General features: G+C 42.0%; 1 protein-coding gene across 13 annotated transcripts in view; it reads right to left on the bottom strand.

Moving 5' to 3' along the window:
• KIAA1217 (KIAA1217 ortholog) overlaps positions 1–20,969 on the bottom strand; it is a 500,420-nt gene that overhangs the window by 115,751 nt on the left and 363,700 nt on the right. For 12 of the 13 annotated variants that reach the window (XM_068561341.1, XM_068561412.1, XM_068561335.1 and 9 more), the window contains exons 4-5: positions 4,316–4,514; positions 551–644 (exon numbers count right to left, since the gene is read on the bottom strand). In XM_068561341.1, coding sequence (XP_068417442.1) covers positions 551–644; positions 4,316–4,514 — 293 coding nt within the window. Of the gene's footprint in view, positions 1–550; positions 645–4,315; positions 4,515–20,508; positions 20,524–20,969 lie in introns of those variants that run through there. The other variant, XM_068561349.1, reaches the window with a different exon arrangement.

Genomic DNA, 20,969 nt, shown 5'->3' with positions numbered 1-20,969 from the left:
TTTGTACTTTGCCCTCAACACAATTCAGGTGACATTTGATAATATCTAACACTATTTGCTGTTATAACAGCAAACAGTCCTGAATTAGGAGGTGAATAATTTAATTAGGCTGCCAGGACTTGGAATAGCAGATATAAGGATATTAATAGATTCTACATGCAGTTATGCACGGGCTTTGTTGTTGTTGGTATGTTAGTCTTGTTTTAACTGGAGAAAAAACAGCAAGAGATCCTCTGAATAAGTTAATGTATTATGGACCAAGAACCCTTTCATGTACAGATTTTCAGGACCCCCCTTGAGTAAGGACATAACTAAACCCCATGCTTAGAGATGAATTAGGATGTGTGAAGCCCTGTTTCAATCCCTTTACTCCAAATGATCAGGAAATCCGATTTCTCTACCAATGAACAAATAATGAGTTATCAGACAAGAAGAGCAGTAAGAACCCCCCAGATCTGGTGTTTGGGTGTGATTACACAGGGACCACACGCCAGGAGGAGGGATGGTTCAACCCACAGAATTAAAGTAAAAATAGAACCGGGACACTTACCCTCACGTCTCCGTTCACAGTTTTCGGTGTGTGGTTGAATGCATGGGCAGGATCCTTGTTGTACACTTTGAGAAGGGATCTGTCCTGAATGTTCCTGGAATCAAAAACATCAATAACTATGGCAGATGAAAGGAGCCTTATTTTGGCCATTTCCTTCGCCTGCCCGTAAGAATCAGGTAAAAGACATCCACAGACAATCTAGCCGTTGTGTGCAATCAACCAGGCAAAAAGTTCTTTTACCATAAAAATAGGCAAAAATAAATATGGCAAAGGAGAAAAATGACTTCAGCTTTTCTTTCCTTTCCTTTTTTTTTTTGGTTCCTCAGGAAAGTATTATTCTTTCCCTGTAGTTCTCCACCCGTAAATATCAGGTAGCATAAACCTTCTTTCAAGATTCTGGGCAGTGAAAGCTAACACTTTAAGAAACAATAAAGCTCCCATATTTGCAATACATTCAAAGGGATTTGGTTAATATTTAAATATTTAATCGTTTACTTTGCCCAGACACCTGGTTTTCTGCTTATCTCATGAATACATGCAAAGGAAAAATGTTTTTCCTTCAAACACCTTAAGCAAGGGAAAGAAAATGTATTTGCAGTCCAGAAAAAAAAAAAGTACCACAAAGATCAAAACTAGTATCTTTACGATGCCTTTTTTTTCTTCCATAGTGGACTTGTTTTTTTTTTTGAAGGCATTTAAAAATTTCATTAGATTCTTCTCTCCATAGTGGATTTTTAAAAATACTGTTCTACATACAAGTTGAATTACAGGAAAAGCAGCGGATAAATTCTTCCACTGGTCTGTCTCTCACTCTGAACCCACTTAGAACCCTGGAGTCACTCGTACTGCTGCAAAGGACAGAACCACAATTCGCTAAGAGCCTACCTCAAAATTATTTAAGAGCTTAGGAATGTCTACGAAGTCCTTCGCCCTCCATCTGCGGCTTTCATCAGCAGAAGGGCCACCCCCAGGAACGTTTAGCCCCGTCTACACTGTGATTCCTGCCAGCGCCAGCGTGGTGAGCTCAGGGAACCCTGTGCAGGAAGACACGTTCCCTTCCTCCAGCTGCAGCCACGTGTTTTGTGGGCTGATCGCAAGGAGGGGGCAAAGTCCCAAGGGACGATGTAAAGAAACTGAAAACCTTACTTGAGCCATGAAAAAAACTTAGTGTGGGTCTGAAGGTATTTAAAACACAGGAGGTTGGTTTATTAATTTAGAAACATGTTCATCCAAGATGAACCAACAGTAAAGGCCCAGCTTGCGTTTACCATGGCAACATTTACAACACAGAATTTCAGCCTAAACTCTCTGTAGCATTTCCCTAAGTAAAAAATGGAGAACCCAACACCATGATGAAAGAGCCAAATGTTTAACAAATATACCGTCACTTCAAAAATACTGGATGTGAAATGAAATTTGTCTCTGGGTTTAGAAGACTAAAGCCAGTGTCTTCAGGTAAAATCTACACGCTACATTTTTTTTTTTCTTGCAAGGAGCGAGGTTCTATTTAATGCTGATGGTGAAATAAAATAAAATAAAATATACTTGAGGCATTTTATGCATAAAAGCAAAGAATAATAATTCTTTGGAAAGGACATACGTGTGATCATCTCACATAAATATTATAATCATCACCACATAAACACATTTTATCCACTTCAATATTTTTAGATCCACTTTTTATATGTAAATCAAAACACTGAAAAGTAAAATTATAGACAAATTTATAAACCAATGACTTTCCACTTCTTAAACATTTTAAATGAGATTTTTTAAAAATCAGGCTAGCAGTACCACAGCCTAAGAATCAAGGAGACCATCACTTTTGCGAATAGAAACGAACTAACTGAAAATTATTATTGTTTGAAGTGATCACTTCTCTCAAGCTCTGCTTTCATTTATTGGGTTGGCCAAACAGTTCATTCAGGTTTTCCATAACATCTTACGGAAAAACCAGAATGAACTTTTTGGCCAGTCCAATATTTTATCAACTGAATTTGCATCAGGAAGGATCATCTCAGTTTGGAAGTTTTGGGTACCTTTTCCTCTTTGTCGTCCCTCCCATTTCTCTTTTTGTGACTACGTCACAACATTCCCAAAGAAAGTGTGCAGAAAGTCTTGGTAGTAATACTCTGAGGCTTGGGAAAGCCTCTAGAAAATCATGACTCATTGTAATACAAAAATTCTTGCACGGGCTGCAAGACAGTGGAGTCCAACTGCTACAATAATCTCATCAGCCTTGAGCTCCACAATCAAAAGTGGCTTTGTGTAGTTTCATGTATATTTATTATTACCATATCCCTCAAGTTCTCTAACTGCAAAACGCAGAAATTCAAGAAGATGGTTGTCCGCGTTAAAACACTACATGAGATTATATTACTGTGACCATACTCTCTAAATATCATGTGATTACTTCACGTTTAAGTTTGTGCTTTGTAAATTCAGGATTTTTTTGGTGACAGCTTGATTAATAATTTATTTCAAAAAACAAGCGTGAATTTTCTGAAATCCATGAATATTTAAACATGTTTTTAAAAAGCAGGAAGGTTGGGTAACAGATATAGCATCTATACCTTAGGGCATGTGTCGAACCTTGAAAGCTCTGAATTACTCATACACCTTGGTACACGCCTAAATATGTCATTTCAGATCACTGTTAGATATTTATCAGTTTACATTTATTATGCACTAAAGGCATATTTTTAAAAAGTAGTTCCTATTAATCCCATGATGAAGAAACAGGAAAGTCTGCTATCCCCACAGGGAAGAGATCCAGAAATCCAACTTGGGGCCCAGATGAGTTGAGGGGAGAACATTCTGAGGGAATAAAAAATTCTTGGCCAAGAAAATGGACAGTCAGGTTTGGGTCTGGGCTTAGAAATTAACTGGCTACATGATCTTGAGTAAGTCTTAACTTTTATGCATCTGAGTTTCTGGTCCCATCAAATGAAAGGGCTGGATGAGTCGCTCAATCATTTTTTCAGCTCTAAAATGTTCAGCGGCTATACTAGCGACTGCTTGCTTGTGTTGATTTAAGTCCTGTTTCTCAGGCTTGTTTGGCTAGAAGAGCTCAGATGGTCCCTTCTGTTCTATGCACAACACCACTGCGGTTGATAAAGATGTTTCTCTTTCCGTGCCACCTGCCACAGCATGACTCCATTTAGCCTCGTTTTAGAGTACATATTACTAGGAGCCCAGGAGAAATCTCACCAAGAAAGTGGGATCCTCTAGTAAAGGCCAACTATTTAAGAAACAAATGGAAAAGGAGAATACTTCTTAGCCTCCTTTCTTGTGGACAATAGCATAGAGTCCACTGCTTTTATTCTAACTTGTTCGTATAAAGAATAGGCCCAGTGAGATCATTACCTAAAATGTCCACAGGCTCTGTCTGTGACGACAAGAACCCTTGAGAAGGAGTCGGTTAAGTTCCACCTGTAAGTATAACCTTCAACGCATATGATCTTTCTGGGCCTTAGTTCCCCTAACTCTTAGATAAATAGCAGACTGGCTCATTTCTTCCACTCCTTTCAGATGTAACATGCAAAGATCTGTGTGGGAGAAGTCTGTCCTCACCTTTGTAAACCAAACCTTGTCAATGAGTTCTAGAAAACCAGACAGTGGTTTCACACCTTGGTAAAATAAACCTGCCCATCAGGACAACAGGTGTGCTTTCTTCACTGGAACACAGAGAGATAGGGAGTCGGAACCAACCGTCAACGCAAGATGGTAGACACACGCACACGAGCAAATGACGTAACTGCTTACCTGACATCATTTAGCTCATAATAGACATTTCTGCTTTCATCTTTGATGTAAATGGCGATACTGGGCGACTCCAGCATTTTCATGGTGAGCTGCTGTGGAAAGGCACTTACGAAGAGAGCACGGATTGTGTCTGCACTTGTAATTTCGTTCGGCATCCTGAGCTGCTTGGTTTCATCTCCATACTGGAGGTAAAGAACCCCTGCACACAAGATGGACACAGCTATCAGTCACAGACCAAGACTCACACAACACACGGCACAAGCTAAGCCACTTCTGCCCTACCACAGGCAGGAATGTTCTGGACACGCTTGCAGAGCACGTCACAAGAGACATGTGTTTGGAATTTCCAAGAAACGCACTCTCTGGTTATGATGTAAATACCCACTTTTATTCTTTGGAGTCCGGGCAGGTGTTAAAGAGGCTCATTTTCAACTATTTTAAAACCAAAAGGACAAGAAGCTAACCTTTGGTAACCTAAGGCAAAAGACAATACTCAATTCCCTTGAGAGGTATATTTAGGAATTGGACCCCATAGGGTGAATTTTTCCCCATGTGTTTCACTAACCAGGAACACAATCATTATAGCAATAGGTAAACAACATAGGTTATGTCTTTACGTCCATTCAGAAACATTTTAAGTGGAAACGCTACAATATTTCTGTGGCTCTAATACATATTGAATGTTTATATCAAATGAAAATGTCTACAAGAGTCTGGTGCCCCAATGTGTCAGAAAGAAAATGGAACATATCAGTTACACAAAGAACAACACAAGCACAGGGTCATAGCATTTTAAATTTCCAGGGGGCATGTGGCTCCCCATGAACCATGCCTCCCAGCCATCATGCCCCTGTGGAGTGTCCCTCCCCACGTGGAGTCTGGGCTTGGCCATGTGACTTGCTTTGGCCAACGGGACACTAGCAAGTGTGATGCAAAATGGAAGCCTGATATGAGTTTGCACAGGAGAGCTTGCCTTCTTGGTGAGCGTGGTCTTGGACGCTCCCTCACGGAACCAAGCTTCCATGAAGTCCAACCGAGGCCACATGAAGAAGAATGGAAGCCCTGACTGATGGTCCCCACTGAGCACCCATTCTCCAGCCAGGACCACCGGCTGGTCATGTGGGTGCACCACCTTGAGAGGGGAACCCTCAGTCCCAGGAGAGCTGTCCCAGCCGATGTCCCGTGGAACAGAAATGAGATGCCCCCTCCAAACACTGCCCAAATGGCAGAATCATGAGCAAATAAACAATTGTGGTTGTTTTAGGTCACTATGTTGAGGGTCACTTGTTGTTCTGAGATAGATAACTGGGTCGGGACGGAAGATCCTGACATTTCGTTTGAATCCTACTTCTTGTGAGAAACTCCTGAGGCACTCTACCAGTACCAATAGAGTAATTTTTGGCAGGAGAGACTCAAAACAGAACAGCACGTGACTTGTGCTTAAATATGGCAGTTCATGTAACCAATTTATGTCCATCTCCTTCTGAAATTCCATTCAGATGACAATGAAGAACTAAAAAAGCGTAAATCAAAGAATGAAGGGGATGAGAGAGGAAACAACAGCAGACAAGAGAAAGCTGACACGTAGGTCTTCAAGCACAGAACTCTGCATAACGGCAGGGCCAGGGAAGTTCAGGAGAAGAGGCACCAGATCCTTCTGAAGCTAAGAATGCAGAGTGAGTGGAAAGCATGAGGGCCGGCTGAATCTTTGTAATGGTGCAGCAAGCTTCCTCCATCCCCCTGTCTACCCCATTCAGCCAAGCGATTTCCCAAAGCCACAGCAGAACCACTGAAGAGGTTGAACCAACGGACTGGATTCTGGGTCACGAGGCACAAGGGAAGGTGCATGAGGTGCCCTCTGACAAAATTCTGGCAAAGGGCTGGCATCTTGGTCAGGAAACTGGAGGAAAGCTGACTGTCCTCCAAGAACAGAGCAACAGATTTTTGAGGGTAAGGTTTAGATTCTGTCCGGTCACTCCATCGTGAAGCACCCTGGGCCGTATATAAAAGCTTCACTGAGTACAACCGTGCCTCGCTTATGCATGAACAGACTAGCAAGGGTTAATAGACATTTCATAAAGCCTCTTTCATGTGAGAAATAAACAGAAAACAGAAACTCAGAAGAGACGAGACAGTCCAAGAAAAGGGGAAATTTGGAGAGCAAGAGCGAGCTCTGGGAACCATGAGAAGAGAAATGACAAATTCAGCAGAGAAGAAAAAGTTGACGAAATGTCAAAAAGGGCAGCAAAACGACTAAGAGACGGGAAAAGGTGAGAAGCAGTAAGCACAATAGAGAATTACTTCAGAGCCTCTCAATTCCTAATACTGGGGATTTGGGTAAGGAGGTCAGGAGAAACAGAGCAGTTTTCCAAAAGTATTATAAGATTTTTCTTTTCTCCCCAAACTGAAGGACATGAGGTTGGAGACTGAAAGCGTTCATGAAATGCTCAACACGCTCAGGCTTGTCACTGAGACCTTCCAGATGGCAGGGGAAAAACAGAGGTTCCTACAAGTTCCCAGCGGGTGTGGAGAAAAGTCACAAAGGAAGAAGCAGGAGTCAGAAGGGCATTCGCTTTCGTAACAGCAGCCCAGAAACCAAAGACAATGGAGACACAGCCTTGAAAATCCGGGAGGAAATATTTTTGATCTAAGTCTATATTTATCCAAACCATCAATCAAGTCTTTCATTAAAGTCAGCTTCCCAGCGAGGCCTCCCCTCACCACCTTCTCCAAAATTTCAGCACCCACTCTGTCTCATATTTCATACCCCATCCCTGCTTCGTTTTCTTCCTGAGTGTTTTTCACTATACACTATAACTCATATTTTCATTATTACTACTGTTTATTGTCAGTCTCTCCTGCTGAAATGGAAGCTCCATGAGGCCAGGGATTTAAAAAAAAATATCCAATTCCTCTTGTCTCCTTTTAATTTTTTATTATGTATTTATTTATTTATCTATTTGTTGGCTGCACCTCACGGCTTGCGGAATCTTAGTTCCCCGCCAGGGACTGAATCCGCATCCTCGGCAGTGGAAGTGCAGAGTCCCAACCACTGGACTACCAGGGAATTCGGCCAGGGATTTCTTTAAAAATGTTTTTTGTTGTTGATGTTCACCAGGGTATCCTTAGTACCTGTGATAACTAAAACTAAACTAACTAAAAACATAACTACCATACGACCCAGCAATCCCACTACTGGGCATATACCCTGAGAAAACCATAATTCAAAAAGAGTCATGTACCAAAATGTTCATTGCAGCTCTATTTACAATAGCCAGGACATGGAAGCAACCTAAGTGTCCATCATCGGATGAATGGATAAGGAAGATGTGGCACATTTATACAAGGGAATATTACTCAGCCATAGAAAGAAACAAAATTGAGTTATTTGTAGAGATGTGGATGGAGTTAGAGTCTGTCATATAAAGTGAAGTAAGTCAGAAAGAGAAAAACAAATACAGTATGCTAACACATATATACGGAATCTAAGGGGAAAAAAAAAGGTCATGAAGAACCTAGTGGTAAGACGAGAATAAAGACATAGACCTACTAGAGAATGGACTTGAGGGTACAGGGAGGGGGAAGGGTAAGCCGGGACAAAGTGCGACAGTGGCACGGACATATATACACTACCAAACGTAAAATAGATAGCTAGTGGGAAGCAGCCGCATAGCACAGGGAGATCAGCTCGGTGCTTTGTGACCACCTAGAGGGGTGGGATAGGGAGGGTGGGAGGGAGGGAGATGCAAGAGGAAAGAGATACGGGAACATATGTATACGTATAACTGATTCACTTTGTTATAAAGCAGAAACTAACACACCATTGTGAAGCAATTATACTCCAATAAAGATGTTAAAAAAAAAGGTTTTTTGTTGTTGATGTTCACCAGGGTATCCTTAGTACCTGTGATACTACCAGTGATATAGTAGGTTCTTAATAAATATTTGTTGAATGAATGAATGATTTATTAGTCATCCAAAAGGAATGTTCATTTTGGGATCCATCTGGGCCATAAGAGCTTTTGCTGCATGATGTGAACAGCCTAGGGATCTCGTTCCTGGTTTGGATACACATGAGAACCACATTCTGAAGTGGCCATTTCCTTGATTGGAGGAGACCTTTTGCAAGATACTTAGCTTCTTCAGAGAGTTAGTTTTCTAGAATTTCTGTGCTGTTACACGTTTTTCAGTGTACAGAAAAAGCCTTTCAAGCCTGTCTGATCATAGATTGTGCAACGTCTGTGCCCCAAACGGGAGATGTGGTGACCGTCCATGTGATCGCTAATGTCATACCCAAAGGCCAAAACCACTCTTGAGGTCTGAGCCCCAACTATGCCTGGGCGGGGCCCCTGTACATGGGCCACTAGTGGCCTCACTACAGTCAAATATCACGGCCTCACTCCCCCAAAAGGGCCTGGTTTTCATTCCCACATCTGCATTCTGTACATGTGTGTGCTTGAAATAGAATTTGTAGGCTGCTCTGAGTGAAAAAAACAATTGGGCCTAAACTACAGTTACCTCAGGGTCTGGCTGGTGCAGCTGCCAGCTGGGTACACAAGTCCAGTTACAGATCATGAAAATCCAAAGAAGACGGAAAAGATGCCTTTACAAACAGGAGAATAGTCTTCTTACACTTGGTTCAGTCTGCCTTCTCAGTTCAGGAAAGGTATTTAGAAATGCTTAAACTCAGAAGGAATTCTCTTAATCTACGATGGCGTTTTGTTGGCACGGTGATGAGATTCAGCACGTTCTGGCATTCTTCCCTCGCTCTGAGTTAGTGCGGGCTGTTCCAGATTCAGAGGAAGTCTGAAGGACTTTAGATGATAAACTCCCTTTTTATGAGGAAGGGAAGAGGACACGGGAAATGCATTTATAGGATGTCTGCTCTGTGTCAGGAACGGTACACATGTAATTTCATTGAATCAGCGTCTCTGATGAGGTCGGTGTAATGGCCCCATTTCACAGATAGGGAGAAGGAAGCTCAGAAGGTCCAGGTAACTTGCCACAGTTACAGGTGGTAAAATGGCTTACCTAACTTGTATATCCCGCTTTGTCAATCCGCAGAAGCCGCAATCTCTCCCTGGAAGCACACAGCCTCTACAATTTTGCGGTTAGCCACATCCATCCCCTCCAACTGGCCTCTCTGGACCATCTTAGCTGTCCTCACACTTGTAGCCTGACCATCTGCTTGAAGATGTGGCAGCACCATGGGGGCAGCTTGGAAAAGATATTCCTGTCTTGAAGTCAACTGAAGTAAATGATGACACACGCTGAGAAATAACGCACACGCTGGGGGAGCAGGGGAAGGCCCAGAGCCCTGAAAGCGAGAGTGTTGAAAGGAACCTCACAGCACTATGCAGACCTTCTGAGAAGCCTGAACACTTGGGTTCTTCCATCTCAACGGCTCTGCAAATGGAACGCGTGTTTGTCACCAAGAACTCTGGGTGACATCTTGCAAAAAATTAAGTGCACTTGGCAGGTCACGTCGTGTTACACATCCTCATAATCTTCTGAATCTCAGAATCCATTCCAGAACGCGGGACATCTTCTAAAATGTTCTTTTTTTTTTTTTTAAACGTATTTTTAAAATTTTATTTATTGATGTATTTTTATTTATGGCTGTGTTGGGTCTTCGTCTCTGTGTCAGGGCTTTCTCTAGTTGCGGCGAGCGGGGGCCTCTCTCTTCATCGCGGTGCGCGGGCCTCTCACCATCGCGGCCTCTCTTGTTGCGGAGCACAGGCTCCAGACGCGCAGGTTCAGTAGTTGTGGCTCACGGGCCCAGCTGCTCCGCGGCATGTGGGATCCTCCCGGACCAGGGCTCGAACCCGTGTCCCCTGCATTGGCAGGCGGATTCCCAACCACTGTGCCACCAGGGAAGCCCTAAAATGTTCTTTATCTTCATATGGCATGCAAGGATTTTCACTGTGTGACCTTGCTAAGAACTGAATATTTACGTTCCTCCAAAATTCATGTTAAAATCCTAATCCCCACTGTGATGGCATTTGGAGGTGGGGCCTCTGGGAGGTAATTAGGTCATGAGGGTGGAGCCCCTTCCGCAATGGGATTAGCACTCTCATAAGAACAGACATGGGAGAGTTTCTTTTCTCTTTCTGCTCTCTGGCTTGTGGGGATACAATGAGATGATGGCTAACTGCAAACCAGGAAGTGGGTCCTCCCCAGACACTTTGACCTTGCACTTCCCAGCCTCTGGAACTGTGGGAAATACATTGTTGTTGAAGACACCCCGTCTTCAGTAATTTGTCACAGCCGCCCAAACCAGCTAAAACAGACCTCAGCCTCCCACTGCTGCCTTATTACCCCAAATCACGCCACATTCCCAGGACATAATAGTTGTACTGGACATTTTGCTGCTCTGTGACTTTATGAAGCACGCTCGCTCTCCACGCTGTGCCACCCACTTGGGGGACTTTCCCACCACTTCTTTGCGTAGCACGTGCTCTATCTCTGAGCCATCTTCCCCAAACACTCCGCCAACACTTTTCCATTAAGAATTGAGGAACTTTTCTCAAATATGTCTTATTGAAATTGCAAGCATGGCTTTTGCATTTCTGCGAAATTCTGCATTACAATTAGCTGTATTCATCGAAGGGTAATAGATAGTAAAGTGTTAGGCACATAACAGATGCTCAAATATCTTTTAGTTGAAATGAATTCAATTCTCCCCGTAACGTGGCCAACTTAACCAGACGTAGGCTTGCCTTCTGGAATGCCTTCTACAGTTTCCCCTAAATGGCATTTTCTGCAGGCAGATGATGGTGACAATTCCAAATGACCTAAATTCCTCAACTTAAATTCCTCCGTTTCTCCAAATCCAGTTTAAGACTAGGCGAATCAATACACATTGGAACTGGCAAATGGCTAATGCCCTAAAAATATAAAGAGCTCTCAGAGTACTTTCTGATGGAAAACTAACAATTTTCACCTTAATAAGAAAAACATAAATATTAAAATAATAAGATAATAATTATAAGTAATAATGTAATAAGTAATCATTTACACCCATGAAATTAGCAACAGTTTTTACAATAAAATAAACAGTGCTGACAGGAGCTGGGAAAATGAGTTCCCTCACAAACCACTGTTGGGAAAGTAAGTTGATACCACTTCTCCAAAGGGCTATTTGTCAATATGTGTCAAAAGCCCCCAAAATATACATATGGTTTGAGCCAGTAATTCAATTTCTACACATTTATGCACACAGATATACTTACCAGGATGCTCAAGAAAGCATCGTTTATAAGAATAAGCGGGGGGGGGGGGGAGGAAGAGTGGATTCCAACATTAGAGGATTCATTTAATAAATCAATTCATATAATAAATCCATTCACTGGAACACTACACTGTTATTAAAAGGAATTCTAAAAGAAAACGGCAATGAGAAAAAAATTTGTATTTTGTCAAGTGGCAAAGTATGTTATAAAACAGAAAGGAACTAGATTTTTAAAAAATCAATTAATCACCTTAATGGCAGTGATGGATCCAAGTTTTGTGGGTCCTGAAGCTTATTACAATTTTGAGGGACCTCTTTCAGAATAAGAATACAAAGTTAGAAACATAAAATTCATTATGAAAGTAAATCATTTATTTATAGGGGCCTGAACCTTGGTTTCATCAGGTTCATGGTTAAGTCTTCCTATTTGATGAAATGTCCAGAGAGGTTGTCTTTGGGTGGTAAGTTCTTGGGTGATGTTCTTTTCTTCATGATTTTCTATATTTTTTATATTTTCTCAAATTAGCATGCTTTGATTTGATCATCTTAAAAGATGACCCTCACAGATCTAAAGAGACTGGCCAATTAGGGTTCCTATTCAGTTAACTGGTTAATTTTTTAAGCCAGAAGTGATGGGCCAAGGGAGGGGAACATATTAAACTATAAGTGGAGCTGGTAGAATATAAATTGGCATCTGAAACGGGGAAGACATTGGTATTTAATATAAGCGAAAGATTCTAGGATAGTTAATGTCGTCGTGTTATCCTTAAGAGACTGAATTTAAGAGTCTTATGATTTAAAAAAAAAGTGTAATGCACTGAGATGTACCTTGGATGGACTTGTAGAGATGGCTTTATTCATTCAAGAGACCAGCTTCTATACTGTGCCAGGAATGGGAGGTACAGTGGTAAACCAAGGGTCACACCCTGCGTTCTAACCCACACAGTGGTTCCATAAATGACACTGTTATTTAGAAGTTAACAATTCAGGTCCAACACCAGCTGACATTTTGTTTCAGACACAGCAGTAATTTGAAGACCAGGCCACATGTGTTCCTTGAAAAGTGCTAGCATGCCCTCTGATGTCGGAAACATTTCACATCCCGGAGAGGACTCATGCTGTCACGCCCCTTCCTATGGAATAGCTTTTCAAGTAGGTGACAAAGCAAGATGTTGAGCGTTGCCTTGCATGGAGGAAAAAGATAATAGAAAATCTGTTCTCCACAGAAAGTCTGGATGCTCTTTTTTTTTTTTTTTTTTTTTTGGGCGGTTGGGGGGAATAACTTTAAGATTTTAGTGTCTTTGATTTAGGTAAATACCAAATCTTTGCTGCAGTATCTGAAATGGATTATATCAATCAGATATTTTCTTATTTCTTTCAGACATGTGATATTTAAAGACAAGGCAAGACTTTGTTAAGTCTTTTAACTAATTTACCTTCTATGAGTTATAACTGGAGAACTACGAAGACCCTCTGGAAAGTCTTAATGAGGGACTGAAAAATTGCAACAGCAATTTTAAGGGAAATTCTAATTTAGAATGTGCTTTAAAGAGTCATAATTGTGGAGCAACACATGTTAGAATCATGAAAGGATGTGTTAAAAAATAACTTTGTATAAAAGTTAAATATGATAGAGTCTTGCCCACCCAACAACCTGACTGACAGCAGTCAATGGACAGAGATCCTTCTGGGAGGTACTCATTCTTGACACAGAGTCTTAGTAACGGCACCATTAGTGCTTAATCCCTTAACTTGGTTTTGTTCCAGACAAATTAGTACAGTTGGGACTCAAGTGAAATGATAATACTGTTGAAGTGAGCATCCCAAAGCATTTCTCTAAAAAACACTGATATCTGTTGATAACTTTTGGAGTTCAAGCTGTGTTAAAGATGTGCATATCTAAGATGCTGATTTCTGGTGCCATGAGCCAGTCCTTCCCAGTGGGTCTTACTGCCCTCTTACATGGAGAGTTAGACACTTGACTATGAAGAGGTTACAGCGCAAAGTCACTCAGAGCAACAGCAGCCGGGTCAATAATTTAATCTTAAAGCTTACTCAACAATTAAGGCAAAACATATTATAAGGACTTCTCCGGTGGCGCAGTGGTTGAGAGTCCACCTGCCAATGCAGTGGACACGGGTTCAAGCCCTGGTCCAGGAAGATCCCACATGCCACGGAGCAACTAAGCCCATGTGCCACAACTACTAAGCCTGTGCTCTACAGCCCACGAGCCACAACTACTGAACCCACGTGCCACAACTACTGAGCCCGCATGCCACAACTACTGAAGCTCACGTGCCTAGAGCCTGTGCTCTGCAACAAGAGAAGCCACTGCAATGAGAAGCCCCCGCTCGCCACAACTAGAGAAAGCCCACATGCAGCAATGAAGACCCAATGCAGCCAAAAAAAATAATAAAGTTAGAAAAAAAAGAGCAACAGAAATTATAAAAAATATATATTATAAGAAAATGCTGTGAGAAACATAACTGATTGTGGGTATACTAAAACTGTAATTGGATTCTTTCTTACACTTACGGTGAACTGCTGGTTAAATTAAATACTGCCATAGCAACTCATTTTATAAGGCTAGTATTCACCTGGATATTAGGAAAGTAATAAAAGGAAAGACTTCAAATTTAAATGCAACCCCCTACATTAAAATAATAGCAAAGCAACTCTAGCAGTGTATGAAAAAAGTACAACATGACCAAGAAGAGTTTATCTCAGGAGTGTAAGATGGTTTAACACTAGAAAATCTAGTACTAATATGTTCTGCAATAATAAATAAGTAAAGAGAAACTTTACAGTAATCTTGATAATTGATAATTATCAATTGATAATTGATAATTGATAATCTTGATAATTGATGGTGTCAGAAAAATGTGAAGAAAAATCCAACACATCCATAATTTTTTAAAAAAATACAATAACTTAAGAATTAACGGGCTTCCCTGGTGGCACAGTGGTTAAGAATCTGCCTGCCAATGCAGGGGACAGGGGTTCGAGCCCTGGTCCAGGAAGATCCCACATGCCGCGGAGCAACTAAGCCTGTGCGCCACAAGTACTGAGCCTGTGCTCTAGAGCCCATGAGCCACAACTACTGAGCCCACGTGCCACAACTACTGAAGCACGTGCACCTAGAGCCCGTGCTCTGCAACAAGAGAAGCCACCGCAACGAGAAGCCCTCGCACCGCAACGAAGAGTAAGCCCTGCTCACTGCAGCTAGAGAAAGCCCATGTGCAGCAACAAAGACCCAACGCAGCCAAAAATAAATTAAAATAAATAAATTAAAAAATAATAAAATAAAAAAAAGAATTAAAGAGAACTTTCTTAATGTGGTGAAAGGCATCCACCAAAAACCTTCGACAAGCATAGCACTTGATGATGAAATCGCAGAAGCATTCTCTTCAAATTCAGAAATTTTGCTATTGTTGCAGTTAAAGTCCCCGTTAATACAAGAAAAAGAAATACAAGGCATATGGATTAGAAGGGATCGTCAAAATTGTGATTATTCTCAGATGATATAACAGAGAATCCAAGGAAACCTGCAGACACAGTGTTAGAACTCATAAGGATTCAATACGACTGAATAATATAAGATCAACATAGAGACTCGAAAGCAACCCCAAATACTAGAAAAAAATCAGAGAATATAGTTTGATAAAAACATACCACTTATAACAATATATCAATTTTGAGGAACAATAGTAAGAGGGAGTATTTTCCTGCCAGATATCAACACTATTAGGACAGTGGTTTTGGCACAGGGAGAGAACAAACAGGACTATGGAACAAAATAGGTTGCCTAGAAGAAGACACAGTTTTAATGAAAGCTTGATATGACTGAGGTGGTGGTACAAGTCCATGGAGAAACAACTATTCAATAAACAGTGTCAGGAACATTGGTGCACCATATGGAAAAAGTAAAAAATACATCCTTTCCTTACAACGTAAGTAAATAAATTCCTAATGGACTAAAGACCTATGTGTGAGAAGCTAAACTATGAAATAAAATAAAACATGGTGTTGTATCCTTGCATACTGGTAGAGGGAAAGACTTTTAAAAGAAATAAAAACTATAAACCACAGAGAAACGTATTGCCTTTTTTTTTTTTTTTGGTTGCACCACATGGCTTTCTGGGTCTTAGTTCCCCGACCAGGGACTGAACCCGGGCCCTCGGCAGTGAAAGTGCAGAGTCCTAACCACTGGACTGTCAGGGAACTCCCAGAAAGTATTGCTTAATTAAAATGAATATTCTGTACTACAAAAGACATTGAAAACAAAGTAAAGAAGACAAACCAGAGTCTGAAAGAAGATATTTATAACTCACATGCTCTACCAGGGATTAGTAGTCCAAATAATTAAAGAACCCTCATAAATCAATAAGAAAATAGAAAATGGGCAATAGTGGATATGCAAAAATGGATATAAATAGGCAACTCATAGCAGAAGAAACCCCAGCAGCCAATAAATATAAAAATGCCCAATCTCACTAGTAATTATGGAAATAAAAATGGAAACAATGATGTACTATTTTATACCCACCAGACAGGCAAAAGTCAGTAAATCCAATAACCTCAATTACTGCCGAAGTCATGGGAAAATGGGGTCTGTTGTTCACTGCTGGTGAAAGTGCAAATTTGCACAATCATTTTAGGACACCTGGTGAAGTGTCAGATGTGCATCCTGTAAAATGGCTATTTCTTGTAAATTATCCATCACAGATAAAAATCTCATGTGTGGTCACCGGCTCCTTGGTGCTCATTGTGGCACTATTTCTCACTGATTTGTTCTCAGTGGTTCATTCATATAATGGAATTGTCAACAACAGTTATAATGAATGAAGTAGAACCACATCTACCAACATGGATAAATCTCCAAAAGGTAAAGTTGAGTGAACACAGAAAGTGACAAAAGGATACATGCAGTATGATCCCATTTATGTAAAGTTTTATAACACACAAAATAGTAATATATATTGTTTATGCATGTACCAAATATAGCACCAAAACTTGCATGGCAGTTATACTCTCCAACTGCAGGGGTCGGTTAGCTCTGGGAAAGAAGAAGGAGGGAGGAGAGAAGATAGGGTTTTATATTTTACTTCTTTAAAAACATACGAAGCCTGAAGCTATTATAGAAATATTACCTTTCTTTTTAAAATTTGAGGGCCACCAGAGGTCAGCCTAACTATATTTTGATAAGCTTTGGGTTGAGGGGGGGGAATAAAAAAAATAAAATTTGACAACTTACATAGCACTTGCTGTGTGCCAGGCACTGATCTAAACCTTCTCCAAACAGATTAACTCATTTAATCTTCTTTATGAGGTTGCTATTGTAATTATCCCCATTTTACAGATGAGGAACACTGAGGCAAAGAGAAGTAACACGTATGACTCACCCAGCTAATGATCTTAACCACTGTGCCACTCTGCCTCTTAGGTGTTAAACAGATGCGAGTATCTGTTTAATTTCGGTAATGTCTACTATATTATTATATTGTTAGGTTTTCTGTACTTTTTCCAACCAAAAAAATTAAAGAATAGATCATTTTTTTTTAATGTTAAAATAATACTATCTAAATAGTGTTGCTTCCACAGAGCACCCAGATCTGACCTAGGAGCTTAAACCTGGACGTAGTTATGGAAATTTGGAAGTTTTCCTTGGCTTTTTTTTTTTTTTTCCCTTGGCTTTTGATAAAAAAGTGGGTGTCGAAATTCTATAACACAGACCCAAAGAGTAAAGGCCACAAAAGGAAGCAGATTTTCTTGAAGAACAAAAGTATAAAAGTACAATAATCATGGTCCCAGAAAAAAATTAATTGGCCTTTTATGGATATTAAAAGTGCAACTTTTACAGAATTTCCAATGAATATTTTCCAAGTATCAGAAAGACTTTGACTATAAATCAAAATGTATATATACCCATCCCACTAGGAGATTTATACATCGTGCATTGTCTTCAATCATACTGATTAGCAGATTTAAGCCCAGAGGTTATGGACATTAGTGAGAAACCATCTGAGTTAATCGGAAATTTATTTTCTTCTATGCTAAATTATTAGTGTCTTACATAATAATAACCAGCAATTATTATGGATGAATGAATATATCTTTAGAAAACTTTTCAGTATGAAATGCTGGTTTTTATATAAATTACATGTAGCTTTAAAAATACCCACCCATATATAGTGTTATGAATTTTATTGTTCATAATTTCTTTTATTTTCTATTATTATATGAACATTATTCTACTTGAAAAGATACAACCTGTCCGGTCCCAGAACTGGGGGAGAAAGACATTGGGAGGTGTTGATAGGACAAACTTCTTTTCTCCTCTGGTAAGCAAACCTCAGGATTGTCAACAATTTCCAGAGGAAGCTTTCAGGGTCAATGGGAACCGTGCTGCTTCCTTATACTTTTACGCCCTAAAGTCACGCGAACGACAAAAAATAAAAATCATCCTTTGATGACAAACGTTGTAAACAAATGCCAGTAGACCCATATCTGTGGGTTCCATTTCATTAGACAGACCCCCCACTTTTTCAAATTCATGTTTTAAAAGCAATAACTGTGGATGCTTGGACTACATCCTTCCCTTCCTCACTCTCGCTCCTGGACCCCCACATCTTGGTCTCCTCTGGAGGCCCCAGCCTCCTGCCGGGGCTCTTGGCCCCAGTAATTCTGGTCTCTGTCCATCTGTGACTCTCATGGGACGCATCCGTCCCCCAGCGCCTCAGTGAAATATTTGGGGATAAAAGCCATCTGTCTGCAAGCAGCTGGCCTTTGCCACCCTCAGGCCTGGGGTGGGGGGGCACCCACGCAGGTAATGGAGCCGGAAAGCCGGGAGGGCCTTGGTCGAAGGGTGATACTCTGAGCACAGGCAGCCACTGACGAATATTCCAGAACACTCACATCTCACTCTTTGCTTTTCTGCTCCCAGGTCTGTGGAGAAGGCGGTGCAGTTGGAAATATGACTGACTGGCAGGTGAGGCACGCACTGAGTGGCCGGTCCTCCTCGGGGCTGCTTTTTCTCAGCTTCTTAGGTGTCAAGGGGGAGGCTCAGAATTTTTTGTGGAGAGTGGTGAGAAAGAGGGCGTGGGCCATTAGGGGAATTCACATCTCACCGGCCTTCATTTCAAAGCTGTTAAACAAGAGACTTGCTCCATCACATGAGAAACATAAAGGAACTAACCCACCCAGCCAGCTCTCATACGAATGGTCAGCTTCCCTCAATGCCTGTGATCTGATTCTTTTTAATTGAAGCATAGTTGATTTACAGTGCTGCGTTAATTTCTGCTGTACAGCAAAGTGATTCAGTTACACGCGTATATATCTGATGCAAGGGCAGGGCTTATGCGTTTAAGTCCTGATGGAATGAGGGTTGAAATACGTGCTGGATGAGGAGGTGGCAGAGGGGCCCTGTCCCAGGGGCTACACTTTGGAGCACCTCCTCCCCCCCACATCGGCATGTGCACCCCAAGTGCTGAGGTGGGGATCAAGGCTCGGGCGCCTGCAGGGCATGTTGAGGGAGCTTGTGTTTGCAGTCGGGCATCACTCACAAGTGAAATGAGAGAAGAGCCGGAGGGAGAGTCAGGAGGAAGGGGCACTGCTGCAGGTAGGGGGTGAGGGGGACCCCCCCTTTGCCTCATGATCCAGCAGAGGACGCTGAGAATTTCAAAAACACTAAAAGCAAAACTGCCTTTCTACGTTGTTACGAAGGTATACTGGTTAAAGCATGAGAGGATAGAGCATGTTCTATCTAATAGTTTGTCGGCTTGATTTACAGCTTTAAAAATATTTAGACACACAGTATAGGAGCCTCTGTGATCTTGCCCCAGGTAGGCTCTGTGACACAGGATGAGGAACGTTTCCTGAACATCGGCCTCAGCGCTAGGAATAGAAGCTTCTATCGACAGGTGATTTTACGTTTATTTTTTGAGCGGTCCTCACGCACCAGGGTACTTGAGTGTCCTCTGCCTCTCCAGAGATTTGCTTACTTTATTTTTGGTTGAATGTTGGCAGGAAAGCTGAGTCACGCTGAGCTGCTTTTAGTGTCTCCACGTTGTATACATTGGTGAACTGCTTCGGTGACAATTTAAGCTTCACATTTTCACCATGATGATTATGTGCTAATTATTCTGTTATTTGTTCACCACTGGGTTCTTCTGAGCTTTTCAATAGGCTTTCCCAGGCTGTAATAAATGTTCCTCTCCACCACGACAGGCCACAGCTGCCCTGTGGACCCTCCCAGACAAATCCAGCCGGACTCCAGCCTGGAGTGCGCAGTGATGGAGCGAGAGGTGGGTGAGGCCCTTCCAAGGCCTGTCCCTGGCCGCCTGCCTGCTCCCCTCTCCCTGTGTCTTTCCTGCTGTGTCCTTGCGCCCAGGCCAGAGGGTGTGGCTCTTCTGGAAGCCTCTCCTGTGTCTCCTGTCTTTGGTCCTCTCCACACCCTGCCCCTCTGGGGAGATCTGGAATGTCCTTCTCTCAGCCCTGGCCAGAGGAATAAAGGGGGTCCCGAGAGACATGGCATTCTCTGAGGCCCGGATGGGCGCTCAGATCACAGTCGTGTGTTCAAGGGTGTGAGCCACGGAGAAGAGAGAATGGGGTTGAGATGTGCCTGCTGGTCAAGCGTGCCAACCTAGGTCACTTGGTGGCCCTTGTCCTGGTTGGAAGGGGGCTTTACAAAGCTTTTGTAAGGTTTATCTAATCTCTGACAGAGGTATCCTTGTACGCCTGTTCTTGCTTTACAAGCAAGTGGAAAAAGAGAGTTGCTGCCAGTGGAATTCTAGGTGCAAGAGGGTAACAAGATGAAGCCACAGCCTCTCCCCAAAGGCCCCGCCTCCAGCCCGCAGTGGCTGGCTCTGGGCACTGGTTCCCATGACATGAGTCTCCAGGGCTGCGCTTGACAATCTGAGCTTTCCAGTCTGCCCTCAAAGGACCCCAAGAGACTTTATCGTACCTTTACCTTCTGTTTCCTCTGGTACTTGCTGAACAGGCATTTAAGAGACATGACACATGGCTACTTCCTTTTCCTCCCCATTTCCCTTTGAAGTTGCAGTGCTGCCTTTTGAAAGTAGCTTCTGTTCTCCACCACACGATCACAATAAAGAACAGATGTCCGAGGGTGGCAAAAGTAGCTCTGGGAGTGGTGGCTGGGAAGGCACGGCGATGACAAAGTGGTCCTGCTCAGATCCATGTCCCCAGGTCTTCCCAGCACTGCCAGCAAAATACAAGCCCTGCTTCCAGACATACCATCAATAACCTTTCTCCCTGCTTTCGGAGGTAAGAGTCCCCCCCAACCCACCCCTAAATGCCTCAAGATCAAAATGACAATTGTTGGTATTCCTACTGAAAGCCCTGGGAAAGAAGTGATAAGCCCATAATACCTCTACTTGCTTTAAGAGCTAAAGAATTTATCAA

Source organism: Eschrichtius robustus, chromosome 1 (genome assembly GCF_028021215.1).
Source record: "Eschrichtius robustus isolate mEscRob2 chromosome 1, mEscRob2.pri, whole genome shotgun sequence".
Taxonomy (NCBI): Eukaryota; Metazoa; Chordata; class Mammalia; order Artiodactyla; family Eschrichtiidae; genus Eschrichtius; species Eschrichtius robustus.
Note: the sequence above shows the minus strand (reverse complement) of the source record. Positions and strands in the feature narration are given on the sequence as shown.